The 15331-nt window shown below is 43.1% G+C and overlaps 1 protein-coding gene across 1 annotated transcript in view; it reads right to left on the bottom strand.

The window, feature by feature from the left end:
- The window catches only part of LOC308074796 (CD109 antigen-like), a gene marked incomplete at both ends in the record, with an annotated part of 151423 nt that overhangs the window by 97693 nt on the left and 38399 nt on the right, over positions 1–15331 (bottom strand). The window contains 2 exons of the mRNA XM_080414296.1: positions 3457–3547; positions 4142–4300. Of these exons, the coding sequence (XP_080270422.1) occupies positions 3457–3547; positions 4142–4300 (250 nt within the window). The remainder of the gene's footprint in view (positions 1–3456; positions 3548–4141; positions 4301–15331) is intronic.

The raw sequence follows: 15331 nt of genomic DNA, 5'->3' as shown, positions 1-15331 counted from the left end.
CCTGTTTTCATCAGTCAGCGAATGTGAAGTTACACACATTATTTTTTATTATTTGTAATGTGTCTACAATAGGCCTAGCCTACATACCTGTATTATTTGTGTCTACAGTAGGCTTAGCCTACATACCTCATACCTGTATTATTTGTGTCTACAGTAGGCCTAGCCTACATACATATACCTGTATTATTTGTGTCTACAGTAGGCCTATCCTAAATACATAGATACCTGTATTATTTGTGTCTACAGTAGGCCTATCCTAAATACATAGATACCTGTATTATTTGTGTCTACAGTAGGCCTATCCTACATACCTGTATTATTTGTGTCTACAGTAGGCCTAACCTACATACCTGTATTATTTGTGTCTATAGGCCTATCCTACATACCTGTATTATTTGTCTACAGTAGGCCTAGCCTACATACATATTATTTGTGTCTACAGTAGGCAAGGCCTGTCAAAGTCAACCTAACCCCCCCCCCCTCCCCCCTCCTCGGACTCTTCCTCTTTTTTCTCTTGTACATATGTTTTCATACCAGTAACCTGTAAGCTTATTGTATGACGTTCTGTATAGTAGTGTGTATATCGGTCGGTCTCTTATTATGTCATCATAATTTGTGTGAGTGAGGATCTCATTTTAAACAAGCCTAGTGCTTTATGAGCCTCCCAGTTTAGTAGACCTTGTATTGTTGTTCTCATGTCTTACTAAATAATTACATCAATCAGACAATCACATCAAGCAATCAAAGGTCTAGCCTACATACATAGATACCTGTATTATTTGCACCGCAGTTTTGTCTTGAAGTCACATCAGGTGTTGTGGAGTCAGTCTGGCTATAGTCAGTTAGCCCAACAGGTGTAGCCTATCATGTCTAACGACTTATTTATTTTTGTGGTGGAAAAAGTACTCACATCTTTTACTTAGGTAAAAGTATCAATACTGCAGTGTAGAAATAATATGTTACAAGTAAAAGTGCGGTAATCAAAATTTACTTGAGTAAAAGTATTGGCATCAAAATATACTTACCTACCAAAAGTAAAAGTACTCATTATTTGTATTAGTTACTTTACACCGCTGCAATTAATCCTGGCTTCATGACAGTTAGGATACTTTGGGCATTCAACAAGAGAAGACATTGGTGATTTCATCTTGTGTCCATGCTTCTATAAACAGGAAATTTACTTGTTTAGTTTTTCTCTGCATGACACATCGCGATCGTTTTAACTTTTCATTAAAGTAAAGTGTTACTGATGGAAGTAGTAACGACTAGAATGTGATATTTAACTGAATTCGCCCTTGTTTAAAAATAAATAAACTGCCAATTTCAGCGAAGTGGGAGACCACTGAGTAAAGGTAAATGTAAATCATTTTTTACAAAAATCGACAAGGCCTATTAGAGCAAATTGGTTCTCAAAGTGGGGTCTGGGGACCACCAGGGGTCCTTGAGGGGGGTTCCAGGGGGTCCCCAGATAAATGATGGATAGTTATTATGAACCAAATGGACCCTTTAGGGCCTACAGTATGTGGTTTTAACTCTCAGTGTTGTGATGGTCCGTGGTCTAATGGGGTTCTCAAAGTTGGTTATTTGAAAATGTCTGAATATTTTTGAAAATGTTCACACCACAAATCCTGTATGGGGGGGTCCTTGGCACAAAATCTTTTCAGATGGGGGTCCGTGGCCAAATACACATAAATGTAGGGGTCCTTGACATGAAAAAGTTTGAAAACCACTGTATTAGACATTAGAGGCAAGTGATTGAGTACATGACATACAGTACCTCAGTGGTTCTCTAACGTTTCCATGCCAAAGACCCAAGTTCATGTGTATTTAGCCATGGACCCCCAAATTGAAAATATTTTGTGAAAAACTTTTTATGCTATTTTCTAATTTAGCTGAGGACCCCCACCCTGACACCCTTGCATTACATTTAGTTTGATTCGGTTTGATCCACAGTAGTATTGTGAAGATACAAGCTCACAACTTGTGCTTGTAGATCGGCTAATAGGATTCACAATGTTTGCCTCTTTCTTACGTAGGCCCCAACATAATTTAGGGAAGCCCTAGGGGTCCCCAGACCTCACTTTGAGAACCACTGGCCTAGCCTATCTGATCGTTCTCTGTCCAAACTTTCTTGGCTGACCCAGAGGGCCAAAGTACAGCCTTATTGTAATTTGTTACAAGTTTCTTCATCTTTTGAACCAGTACATCGTCACATCCAGCAGCATGGGATGTACTTTAAAATATCATAACATCTTTTTGCAATTGAGTCACATTAACTGCAAAAAAAAGAAAAAAGAAAGTTGAAGATTTAATATATCAGTCCACAATAAATCAGACATTATGTAATTTTAATGCGGCCTCTAGGCACAATAATTCTTTCTCCATGTATGACTGTCTCCATGTACTGTATGTGCGCGCACACACACACACACACACACACACACACACACACACACACACACACACACACACACACACACACACACACACACACACACACACACACACACACACACACACACACACACACACACACACACACACACACACACACACACACACACACACTGCCAGTGAAGATCCATGTCGGCAGATGACCGTCCGACCTCATGTCATGTGGATCTCAGATGTTTGTGGTGAGCCGTCATAAAAGGAAAATTCCACAGAGCAGAACCCATTCTTCAGCAGCAGGAGGCTTGACAGTACAGACAGACAGTACATGGATTATGGCGTCGCTGCCGGGCAGAAACCTCTTATCTCCATATTTTAACTTTTTGTATTTTTTCATAAATTAACGGCCCTACTTGACCATACTACAGCCTCACACAAAAGCATCAAAAGTAGCAGATCCACAAGATCGAAACGTGGCGTGAAGCGACATGTTTTGAATCCTGAAAAAGTAACAGTTTTGGACATGAGATTTGCACCCGACAGAGACGATATGTATTCACTAGCATGGCGATTCTCAACCTGTGGGTTTTGCAAGTGGGCCAAATTGTCAAAACACTAAGATTTGAATGAGAATATAACATTAAAAAGTGATAGTCCTATTAATAAATAAAAGCATTATTTTACACTTTGGCTATTCAAAAATAGCAGATCTACAAGCTCATAGCGCGGCACCGAGTGCCGCGCTATGAGCTTGTAGATCTGCTATTTTTGAAAAAACGTGAAAATGTGTGCAAATCTTTGAATATAATATTGTTTTAAAGCGAACATTTTTAACTCAAATCTTTGCTTCTGGGGGTCCCTGGAACAAGATATTTTGAGATGGGGGTCGGCGGCCAAATACATATCATTTTGAGGGTTCTTGACATGAAAAAGTTTGAGCACCACTGATATATTAATGGGTTAAAGTACACGTTAGTTCCATCGATCCAAGGTGGAACACGTCACAATCGAGCGATCGTTAAAATAAACATGCTCTGGAAAATGCACGCGGCCCACCCATCTGACCACAAGTGCTCAGATGCGGGGTGGGCCGCGAACACTTTCAAGATCTTCAAGTGGGCCTCCGATCCAGAAGAGGTTGAGAACCACGTCCGCGCTAGCGGGACATCAGACAAAGAACGGCTGCACTGCAGAGCACTAAAGCAACATGGCTGACTGACAGGTCTGTTAGTGATTGTCATGATTTATGACCTTTATCTGCTTGACCCAGTACACACATGTAGTGAATCACTCATCTACGTAAGCATAACCTGTGATATGATGATGACCATCGACTACTTTATCAGAGACTGACGTCTGTGCACAATGACACGAGATGCATGTTCTGTTCCTATGCATTCTGTTCTTGTCCTCGTCTCATATCTTCTGGTCACGTCAGTGTCCTCTGTCCAATTCTGTGTGCGTGTGCGTGTGCGTGTGCGTGCGTGTGCGTGCGTGTGCGTGCGTGCGTGCGTGCGTGCGTGCGTGCGTGCGTGCGTGCGTGCGTGCGTGCGTGCGTGCGTGCGTGCGTGCGTGCGTGCGTGCGTGCATTAAACTTTAGAACTAGTATCTACAAGTTCAATGCATTACAGTTCAATGCATTGTGAGATTGGCTATTTTTGCTATTTGCCATACAAAGAAGTACATAGGGCTTTGTGGTTAAGAGAACGTATCCACCTCCCACCCCCTGTTTTACAAATCGAACCCTGACCGAAAGTTCTGACAGTGAAGAGCTCATCATGCACCTGACACGCCGCGTGAGCTGTGCACGAGGGCACAGTGAGGGTACGGTCCTCTTGTGTGACCCTTGGCCAATCCATTGTTGGAATGAGTGGAAGATTGATGGTTCTGATAAAGATGCTGGGTCTCCCTGTCAACACAAAGGGTGTGATGGACGGATTGAACACAGCATGGGCCTGCCTAACAAGCATGGATGAACTGATGTCTGTGTTGAAAGTATGGCTGCCGCTTAGAGGAGTCTTAACATCATGCTCTCTTGTTGCATTTAGCAAGACCTTTTGTATAACTTGTTTGCAACTTATGAACCCTAATGTCACTATTTCAACATGCCCGTGGTCAAAGGTACACCTACTGTCAGTCCTGTCCTCCCGTAGACTTGCTGACACGTGATCCCACACATGGTCAATTCCCAGTTCCAGGAAAACTGTTGTTATGCCATGGATGTTCAAGCTGCAGTATAGTCTCCCCTCAATTGATTTATTATATGATGGCAGGTAGCCATCTACATTCTTATGTAGCATGCTTTGCATTTGTAACAGCCCATTGGTGTCCAATGAGGGAACACAGGGGATTTAGATAAGCGAGACAGCACATGTCTTGTGAGTCAAGTTGTCTTGTTTCAAATGTATCTTATCGGCACACATACTGTCCCTTCAGGTGACCTCAGCTAATTGAAAGGGGTGTTTGGTACCATGGTACAGCCATACAGGAAATTCAAAGACTTGATGGATGTCTAACCAGCTTACAGCTGTCCATTATCTGATTCTGATCATTCATTCTGATCTGTCAGTCTGCCATTGAAGTCGCATGCATTAATCAATATATTTGACACAAAATATAATACATTTTAATGATTTAAAAATCAATAAAAAATATGTTATAGTTGGAATTGGGTGCATAGTGATGTCAACTCTATAGCCTTCCTATTAGTCTACTTTAAATTATAAGTCACATTAAAATGGAGTACTGATGCCAAGCTTTATATTATCCCGCTTATTACATCAAGGTTCAAGGTTTCTTTGTTTCATCTTGTGTATGGGTAGGCCTACATGAGATTAAATTGTCAAGGTTCCTTAGACATTGTAGCAGCAATATTAACAATCATAGTCATCATATATAAAGGGAAAATAGCAAAAACAAACTAGAAAAAGTGCTCCTCGGAGCACAGGTCTCCGCCAGGTCAGGTAAGTTATTGTGGCCTCCTGGTGGCGCTATAATAGGCCAATGTGAAAAGGGTGGCATTTCTTCCTCGGCCTAGTGGGAATGTGTGTGCAAATTTTCACGGAAATCGCACGCCGCGTTCATGATTTCAGACATTTTGTTCAAAACGGACCAATCCTGCAAACTTTGGAAGTCAACCTTAGCCAATCAGGATGGAATATGAAATATCGGACAGATGCGTCTTGATCACATGACTATAGAGATACTGTGTACCGATTTGTGTGATGTTTGGATAAAATCTGAAGGATTAATATCCAAAAATGTATTTGACATAAGTCGGCCTCCTGGTGGCGCTGTAAAAAGCAGATGTGAAAAATGCAGTGCAGATGTTTTTCCTTGGCCTCTAGGGAGTAGGCGTGCAAAGTTTCACGCAGATCGGTGCAGTTATAGTTAAAAATGCAAATCGGCCTGTTATAGCGCCACCATGAGGCTGATGTGAAAAGTTTTAAGTGCCATTTCTTCCTCGGCCTAGTGGGAATGTGCGTGTGCAATTTTATGCAAATGGCAAGCTGCGTTCATGATTTGAGGCAGTTTGTTCAAAACGGACCAATCCTGCAAACTTTGGATGGTAACCTTAGCCAATGAGGATGGAATATGGGAAATCGGACAGATCAGGGTTGATCACATGACTATAGAGATACTGTGTACCAATTTGCATGAGGTTTGGTTAAAAACTGTAGGAGTAATGGGAAAAAATGGGTTTTGCACAAATCGGCCTCCTGGTGGCGCTATAACAGGCCCATGTGAAAATTTTGAGGCAGAGGTTCTGAATTGGCATCCAGGGAGTGTGTGTGCACAGTTTCGCAGCGACCGGGCCAACGGTGCCGGAGATTTGGTGGTAACACACAGACAGGACACACGGACGGACGGACACACGGACACACGGACGGACGGACGGACGGACAGGGGCGAAAACATACTCTCTCGCCATGCCTTTCGGCCTGGCGGAGACAATAAATGGCTACATGGCTACCTGGGATTACTGTAGGCTATTAGTTTCTGTTAGCGAGAAATAACAGAATGCCACGACTGACCAATCTGAATTGAGCATTCAACCGAGCTGTGTAATAATACGTCAAAGATATCATATTGTCTCCAAACATCCAAGAGCTTGGCAGGGGGAGATTTACAGTTAAGAAATTAAGAGCAGATTGGGAGTGTTCCTGTGAACTGTCTGGTCTGTCAAGAGCCTCTGGAGAAGATCTCTCATAGGGTCATAATTATCCATATGCGTCCGCACATGTAGTCTGGAGATGAATGAGACGGAAAAGGATATGGCAACTATTTTAAAAATAACAAAAGTATTCCAGGAATTCAGATGGAAGAAAAATGTCATTTGGCAATCATTACACTTATTTGAATGGCATGCACAAAACAACAGAGGTGGTGCGTAAGTGACACACTGTAGATTGTATTGTAGAAGACTATTGTATTGTATTGGTTTACATCTGCTATAGCCTACCCTGTGAGGGGTTTATTGCACTCTCCATGCACTAAATCTCACAAGCTGCTTGGATTCATTCGAGGATTCGAGGATTATGGACCGGGCCGATGAGGCCAGTACCCAGGGGCCCTTGTCAACCGGTGCCCCTGGGGGCCCAATCAACAATTTACTTAAATAGATATTTACATTAAATATGTTTAAATATAGGTTGACGCTCAAATATGTGGGTCCCTCTCCCTCAGCCTACAATAGCAAGTCCCCACTATACGTAGCCGTCTGACAAATGGAGCTGAAAAGTATATTCTAAGAATTGTTTTTATTTTATTTTTTATATGCATCTAAATGTCATGTAAATAATAGGTTATAGACTGTAAATCCTGTACAATAAAACGTCTACAGGTGCATTCTTGACCCACACATGCCTTATAACTCGAGCAGTGTGTTTGTATTCACCCCCCCCCCCCCGACTGCCCGTTCTGGGGTAGCGTATGGTGGGGGTGATAATTGGCCTAGGGGCCTCCTTGAGTCTTAATCCATCCCATTCGAGCCTCGATCCCGCCAAATACAACTGGATACCTTTTGTTTCAGTAAATGGTCTAAATCTCCTTTGATATACCAGTAATCATGTAAACTGATGTTGGTGCTTCTCAACATGACACGTTTACTAAACGTGTGGCTGCATGCACAGGGGGAAGAACATTTTCTGATTTGGGTCCATGGCTGTAAATCTCAGAACCCCTGACCTCAACCAACCTGCTTTTCAGTTTGGAAAGCCGGTATAAGGTAAACTAATTTCAGGCACTGTGATTACAAGAACAATACATAACCTGCTTGCTTGTAAAATCATACCCTAGACGGATCTTTCAAGGTTAAGTGGTTTTTATAGATCGGATTTATGTTTCGCTGACAAAATACCCATAAAATCTCTGATAATGGGAAGCCAATATTGAGTTAAAGACACACAAGCGTGAGCACGCACACACACACACAGACACACACACACTCTTGTTAATGTTAATGGAGTGGCACCCATGGCACAGCAGGGACGGCTACTTCCGGTTAGCTTCCACACCCACTTACATCCGTCCACGCGGGGTGCCTCCCTATAATCCTGTCACTCACGAGAGTACGGTATGGTGCAGCCTAGTAGCAGTGGAACAAAAACACGCCACTGAGTTTTATACCATACAGCCTCCTGCAAAACTCTTTAAACTGTGACAGGAAATATTTAGACAACAAGCTCAGCGCCGTCAAATACTCACAGCCGTTGGGCCCGGTTTGAGATGGTCAGAGAGAGAGACGGAGAGAGAGACTACTGCAAAATACTATAGTGTGTAGTGTTCCATTAATACTCCTTGAGTATGTTTATATCTCCCCCCAGGCCAACAAAGGCTGCTACCGTTGAAAGTTTCATTTTCAACATGCCATATCCATTAAGAGAGGTAACGGTAACTACAGCACGCTCCTTTTAGGAAGAAAGCGCTCTTTCATTGTGTTGACTTTTTCGTCTTGTGTCATTTATCTTGCCCTGTCAAAGTATTTGTTGTCAGTTTTTTTTTGTTGCCCTAATTCATCGCCTCAGTAGAGTAATAATACGTTGTAGTTGATTGTATTTGAGAGGGTGTAAATGGGCCCGATTATAGAAGCATTTTATGGCATCAGTGTGAATTCTTAAGTCTGCTATTCTAATTCAAATCATGTTCTGTGGATAATGTGACGAAGAGAAACATCCAAATCCTATGCCAAATGAAAACGAGGCAAGTTTGTTACAAAACATTGTTACATACAAGTGAGAAACATTTTGCTGTAATTTTCTTCACCGAAATATCATTAAATTATAGTGAGAACCATTTTCGGGTAATTTTCTTTAGCAAAGGTACATGGAATTTGAAATGTATCACTCCCTGATGTCTAGTATTCCATTGTTTTGGGATCATTCAATTATGCAACACTGTTTAAAGGATTAGGTGCTGGTCCAGGTATGCTGCCTTTGATTAATTCCTCTTACAATTGGCAGGCTTGAAGTTTGAAAGTGTATCACATTCTCTTCAGAACGATAGTAACTGCCAGGTTCATAAATGTAGTGAAAGTTGTGCATTTTACTCTAATTGTGGTGGGACAAAAGTATGTTGTAGTCATGAAGATTTCTGAGCCATGCTTGTTTGTGTGATTTACTTAAAATTGTACTAGAGTGGGGCGCCCGCTGGCCTAGTGATCCAGGCTCATACCACATACTATATGCTGGTAATCCAGTTTAACAGCGTGTCGCAGGTTCGACTCCCGATCCCGATGACCTTTGCTGTGTGTCACCCCACCCATCTCTCTCCCCATTTCCTGTCAGCCTACTGTCCTATCAAAATAAAGGCATAAAAGCCCCCAAAAAATGTGTATATATATATATATATATATCAGAGTGGAAATGAGTGGAACACAATAGCAAAACCTGCATCTCAATAATCTCAAATTAATCAGTGACATACTTTGTTGAATATTAATGCAATATGACTTTAGAATTAGAATAATGTACAGTAGATTGAATGTTGATCTACATACATATTCCTAGAAAATGTTGAGGATAACACCACAAAGTTACAAAATAACAGAACACTGTGGGCCCAACCATAGGTATGACCTAGTCTCGTCAGTGACTGGCATTCAGGTCCACTCTCGAAGTGCTCATTATCATCAACGCATACGTCAGTGGAATAACAGAGAGGGGGGACGTTTATTTTCACAGTCCCCTCCATTCATCAATCCCGTGATCTCTGGCTACTGCGGCACCGGCCTGCGTGTCACATGTGTTTAACCCGGGGAGAGCACAGCCTCGGCTGTTTTTGTCTGCACGGCGCAAATCAAAGCAGTTGATCACACACGGCGCTCAGAAACCCACACAAGGCAGACAGTGGCAATGTTTGGGTCCCAATCAGGCTGCAGGAACTCATGCCGTTGCCGTGGTTTGGATCCATAATAATAATAATCCCCATGTCAGTCAGATATGTCTGTGCAAACACATATGCGCTGCATGCTTTAAGTTCTCGCACACGTCTTTCTTTTGCACACACACACACACACACACACACACACACACACACACACACACACACACACACGGCTGCATTCTCTTCTTGACGTTCTACTACTATATGTCCCTCTGATCCTTTTACCCAAATGCACATATATTACGCATACAGAAGCGATGGTGTCACCCCACTTCCACCTGTTTCTGATTACTCTAATTGGCCCATTGTGGTTGAGGAAATGTGTGACAGCTGAATCTGGGCTATAAAAACTGACCCGGGTGAAAAATGAACGGAAAACTAATAGCCAGCTATAGGCCTAAATGTGAGAGATGTCCCATCTGAATGCAGGGAGTCCTTCCTCTGTGAGTGCAACAGCCATGTTTAGTCTGTCTGCTACTGTGACTCATTCATTCATTCGGTCACACACACACACACACACACACACACACACACACACACACACACACACACACACACACACACACACACACACACACACACACACACACACACACACACACACACACACACACACACAGAGTGGTGGAAAGTAACTAAGTACATTTAGTACATTTACTCAAGTACTGTACTTAGTAAGTACAATTTTGAGGTATTTGTATTTTAGTCCACTACAATTATTTGATATCTTTTGTTAACTTTGTAGATTTGGATTATTATTACAAAACATCAGTTAACCACTTCAGCCCTACATTTCGGCCATTTGAAAACAGCCGATCTACAAGCTCACAATGCCCCGCGATGAGACGCATTGTGAGCTTGTAGATCTGCCATTTTCAAAAGATGTTTATACATTTGAAAACATGAAATGGGACATTCTGCGTAATGAGTACTTTTACCTTTGGTACTTTAAGTACCAATGAATTCCGGACTTTTACTTGTAACGGAGTACTTCTAAATTGCAGTGTTGATACTTTTACTTAAGTAAAACATTTGAGTACTTTTTACACCACTGACACACACACACACACACACACACACACACACACACACACACACACACACACACACACACACACACACACACACACACCCTTTACCATATAGTCACAGCTCGCCGTGCTTGACCAAGTCGACAAGTCACGGAAAAAGGTTTGAGGCTGGATTCATGTAGGATGAGTCAGGGCCCCATACTGAGCCAGACGCCATCAATCAATCACGGCGGAAAGGAAGGTACCACGCCGTCAAAAAGCCTCTCCTGCTGAGGCCTTTTCAGCACAAGTGAAAACAGCCTTATTCTGTTGTGCTAAAAAAGGCAACGGGGCTTGAAAAGAGTTCATGTGGCCTTTCTCTGGGGTGGGGGGATGCACTCACACTTTGCAAACATACAGTAAATTGCAGGCAATCAAAGTATACAAGCTGCAGCTGTAAAACCATTGAGGGGGGAGAATGGAGGGGGTGCAAAGAAAGCCGGAAATCTGCCTGGTAATAATGTCTCAATGGGGCTCATAATGACTTTAGTCCTGCTCAGAGTAAAGTCCTGTGCAGACAGAGACTAGATATACATGCTTGGACAGGTAGCCTCGCCATGGGCGTGGGTAACAAGAGGCACCCACGCCCTGGGAGGAACCACACAAAGGTGTGACCATGATGGAAGTGTGTGAGTCCTGAATCATACAGACAGACTGATATACACTCCTCCTGGGCATGGATACTTGTGTCTGAGTGCATACTGTACAGTGGTGTGAAAAGTACTCAAATGTTTTACTTAAGTAAAAGTATCAATACTGCAATGTAGAAGTACTCTGTTAGAAGTAAAAGTCCGGAATAAAAAAATTACTTCAGTGCCTTGCCTCTGAGACGTAGTGGAGTAGAAGTAAAAGTACTGGAAATTGGAAATACTCCAGTAAAGTAAAACATACCTCAAAATTGTACTTAAGTACAGTACTTGAGTAAATATACTTAGTTACTTTACACCACTGATACTGTGCAAACAAGACAGGGGCCTAAACAAACATACACACACACAGTCTACAGTGACTCCAGACTCCCTGAAATCCGGCATGCACCTCAAACCAGAAACATTATGTCATCGTAAGATAAGATCAGCGATGGTTTCCCCGACGATGACAACGAATGGGAACTCCAGCTTTTCCGTTGTTGTCCTGTAACCCCCCCCCCCCCCCTCAACGGGGCGTGGGGTGGGGTGGATGGATGGATCAGTCCCCAGGCTCCGTCTGAGCCGGGCCCGGCGTAGGGGTCGCCGGGGGGTTGTGTAAATACACAGTTCGGCCTGGGTGGGATGATGATGGGAGCATGCACACGGGGAGTTTTCCATGACTCGCACCTCCGACTACAAGCCTGCCCTGCCAAACAAAACGCATCACCCCCCCCCCTGATCACAGACACAGGGAGACATTTACCGTAGGTTGTATCATTAAGGAGATGGAGTTTTTCCCCCCCCACACCCATCATCAATTCACATCATCATCTTTGTTGTTGCTGCTACCACCCCCAAAACCCCCCATTTCCCTGTCATTTTGACTGGATTGGGTTTCCATATGATGTGGTTGTTTGGTGTGATGGTAATTCTTTCCTACTGATGTCAAATGGAAGCGGGCCCACAGGGAGCAATATTCTGCCTGTGTTTGGACTTTTTTTCTTTTCTTTTTCTATTATGACCAAAATGCTGCATCAAATTGTGGTGGACTTGCTAGAGAGGGAGCGACCTAACCACACAACCCGACACGGAGTGGCCCCGGGCCCAGAATGCTAAATAAAAAGTATTTGCTTAACTATATGTTTTACGATGGAGCACAGAGAACTGTGGCGATTGTATACACAATGAAATCCTCCAGTGTTAATGTATCCACTTGTAACTCTGAGGGTGCCAAATGGACCAAATGGAACCAAATGGACCCTTTGGTGCACTCTTGTGCACTCTGGAGTTGAATTTACTGCATGTGCTTTCATGTCAACCAGACTTTTTTCTCAATCAGGAAATGTGAAAGTGAGAGATTTTTCAGAACAGCAGCGGTTTGGTAGGCTACTATCCATTCAACACACGTCCCTTCAGAAACACTTAGGTAATACATCTATTTCTAAAGAAAAGGAGAAAAAAATAATCTGCAAAAATCCCCTCTGCTTCCCAAAAAGCAGTTCCGGCAACTGGGTTTTACTCAGCTGAACACAACACACCATTCATCTCGACTGGTGTCAGCAAGTGTCCAACAACAATATTCCATGTTGCTCTAATGGCTGCGATCAGGGGAGGGGAGCCATAAATTTATCACGCGCTTGTCTTTGTTTATCCCATCTGCATCTCCTTGGTGACAGCTGCATAGCCAATGTTGTCCTCTCGGAGTGACTTTGACGTTATTGAATATCAATGAATGTCACTAGGGCTAGGCTCAATGGTTCCAATTTACGAGTGGCGGACGGTCAACGTCATGGACGTGGTATGATCTGAAAGCTCCAGAAACGTCAGTCGGAGCAGACAAGGAAGGGTGATTTCTGCACAGAGAAAAGTGCTTGGTTTCTTCCTGTTTAGTTGTAGGTTGCTGTTCACAACCAAATGACGGAAGCATGGCAGGACAGGCTGGCAGTTCTTTGCAAAGACTGTGGCCTCTTTAGAAAAGCTGCTGTGGAGTTCTGCTGAGGGTCTTATTTACTGTGTGTAAGATCAGAGCCTACAGCACATATAGGGCCTATTCGGAGATCTACCAAAAACGTTTTCCTTTCTTAAAAGAAGATAATAAATCACCATTATTACACGTCCAAATGTCCTCATTAACACACACACACACACACACACACACACACACACACACACACACACACACACACACACACACACACACACACAGTGGCCACTGTCCTCTACATCACTCGTAAACCCTATAATTTTACACTGCACCCCCCTTCCTTTCCCCCCCTCTACACTAATTATCTTGACCAAAATAGCTGGGATACAAGCTCACAACACTGCGGGATGCATTGTGAGCTTGTAGATCTGCTATTGTCACTCAATGTTCGCTATGGTTCTTGGGGTTAATAGCCTACAATTGGCGCTTTGTGATTAGTCCTCAAGGAATCCATTGTTAACACCTCCGTAACACAGCACAGGCGACATGGCTCTTTGCAAAGACTTCCACGACCGTGACATGACCTCTGACGCGCAATTTGTTTAGGGAGCTTGACCTGTGACGAGATCCTTGCCAGTCAGGGTCACCCTTCATTGTGCTAACAAGAGGTGCCATTTAATGCCTCCATGTCAACAAATGGCTCTCTGAACACACACAGTCATCACAGCACAAGTTGACCATTGAGAAGTTATGCTGTAGTTACTGTCGTACAAAAGGTGTCACTTGTCGGGGGAAAAAAAGCAGATCTGCAAGCTCACGTGTCTTGATGCAACATATTGTGAGCTTGAAGATCTGCTATTTTCGGACACGCTGTGGGGTCATTACTGTCACAAAAAAAATCCTTTATTTATAAACACAAAGATCTCATACAATAACAGACTAGCATGTAGGCCAACTGTACTTCCGGCTGTTATTTATTTTAGCCTCGACTTTGAATTTGGTAGCAGAAGAACTACAAAAATGATGCCAAGTCTGCCATCTAGTGTCCTGAAACTGACAGTACATGTTTTTTTTATTTATTATAGCTTTGAGTTGACAGCTCAGCTGCTGCACTGACTGTATACACTGGACAAGTGAGTAATCACCACAAAACATGAAACAAAAAGAGCCATTGTACAGTTTAGCTGGAAAGTGTATGTCTGGGCCTTCTGCTGTGGGCTAGCTGGGATGATCACTGGTGTGGCAAAAATAAAATAAAAAGTAAGATGTATACACAGCGGATAGACATGTTTATATTCACTGGTGATGGATCTCTGTGTGTGTGTGTGTGTGTGAGTGTGTGTGCGTGCGCGCGCGCGCGCTCCTCCCCTTGATGTTGCTTAAATTCCCACAGGCCCTGTGCATGTGGCTGTGTGTGGTCACAGTGTTTGTGTGTACGTCAGTCAGGCCGGGTATAACGGGCACACAGGCAGAACAAGGAAGGAGGCATTCTAGTCATGCTCAGTCACACAGCACAGTGGGCATCCCAACCCATTGGTGGTGGCATCACAGGTTACTGCAAGTGATTTTTTGTGTAAGTTGAAATAAGTGTTAAATAGCTCTATATTCTGAGCAATCATTGATAGAGCAGGCCAAGGACCCCCTAGCTGAGAGAGAGATGAAGGAGGGACCCCCACTATATATTGTGTTAATGTGTATTCAGACATTCACTTAAACCCTCAATACTTGACCTTAGGCTCGGTGCCTGGTCTGCTCTTTTTTTCCCCCTCTACACCAAAACCGTTTTGCCTAAAATAGCCGATCTACATGCTCACAACGCCTCGCAGTGCTAGGCGTTGCGTGCTTGTAGATCTATTTTCGGCTAATGTTCCCCTCAGAATAGGGATTCTAGTGTTCAGTGGTTAATGTAAAAATAAGAAAAAAGGGTTCCATTC

This window comes from Gymnoscopelus braueri, assembly GCF_963280865.1.
Source record: "Gymnoscopelus braueri genome assembly, chromosome: 19".
NCBI lineage: Eukaryota > Metazoa > Chordata > Actinopteri > Myctophiformes > Myctophidae > Gymnoscopelus > Gymnoscopelus braueri.
This window is presented reverse-complemented; position numbering and strand designations above follow the sequence as displayed.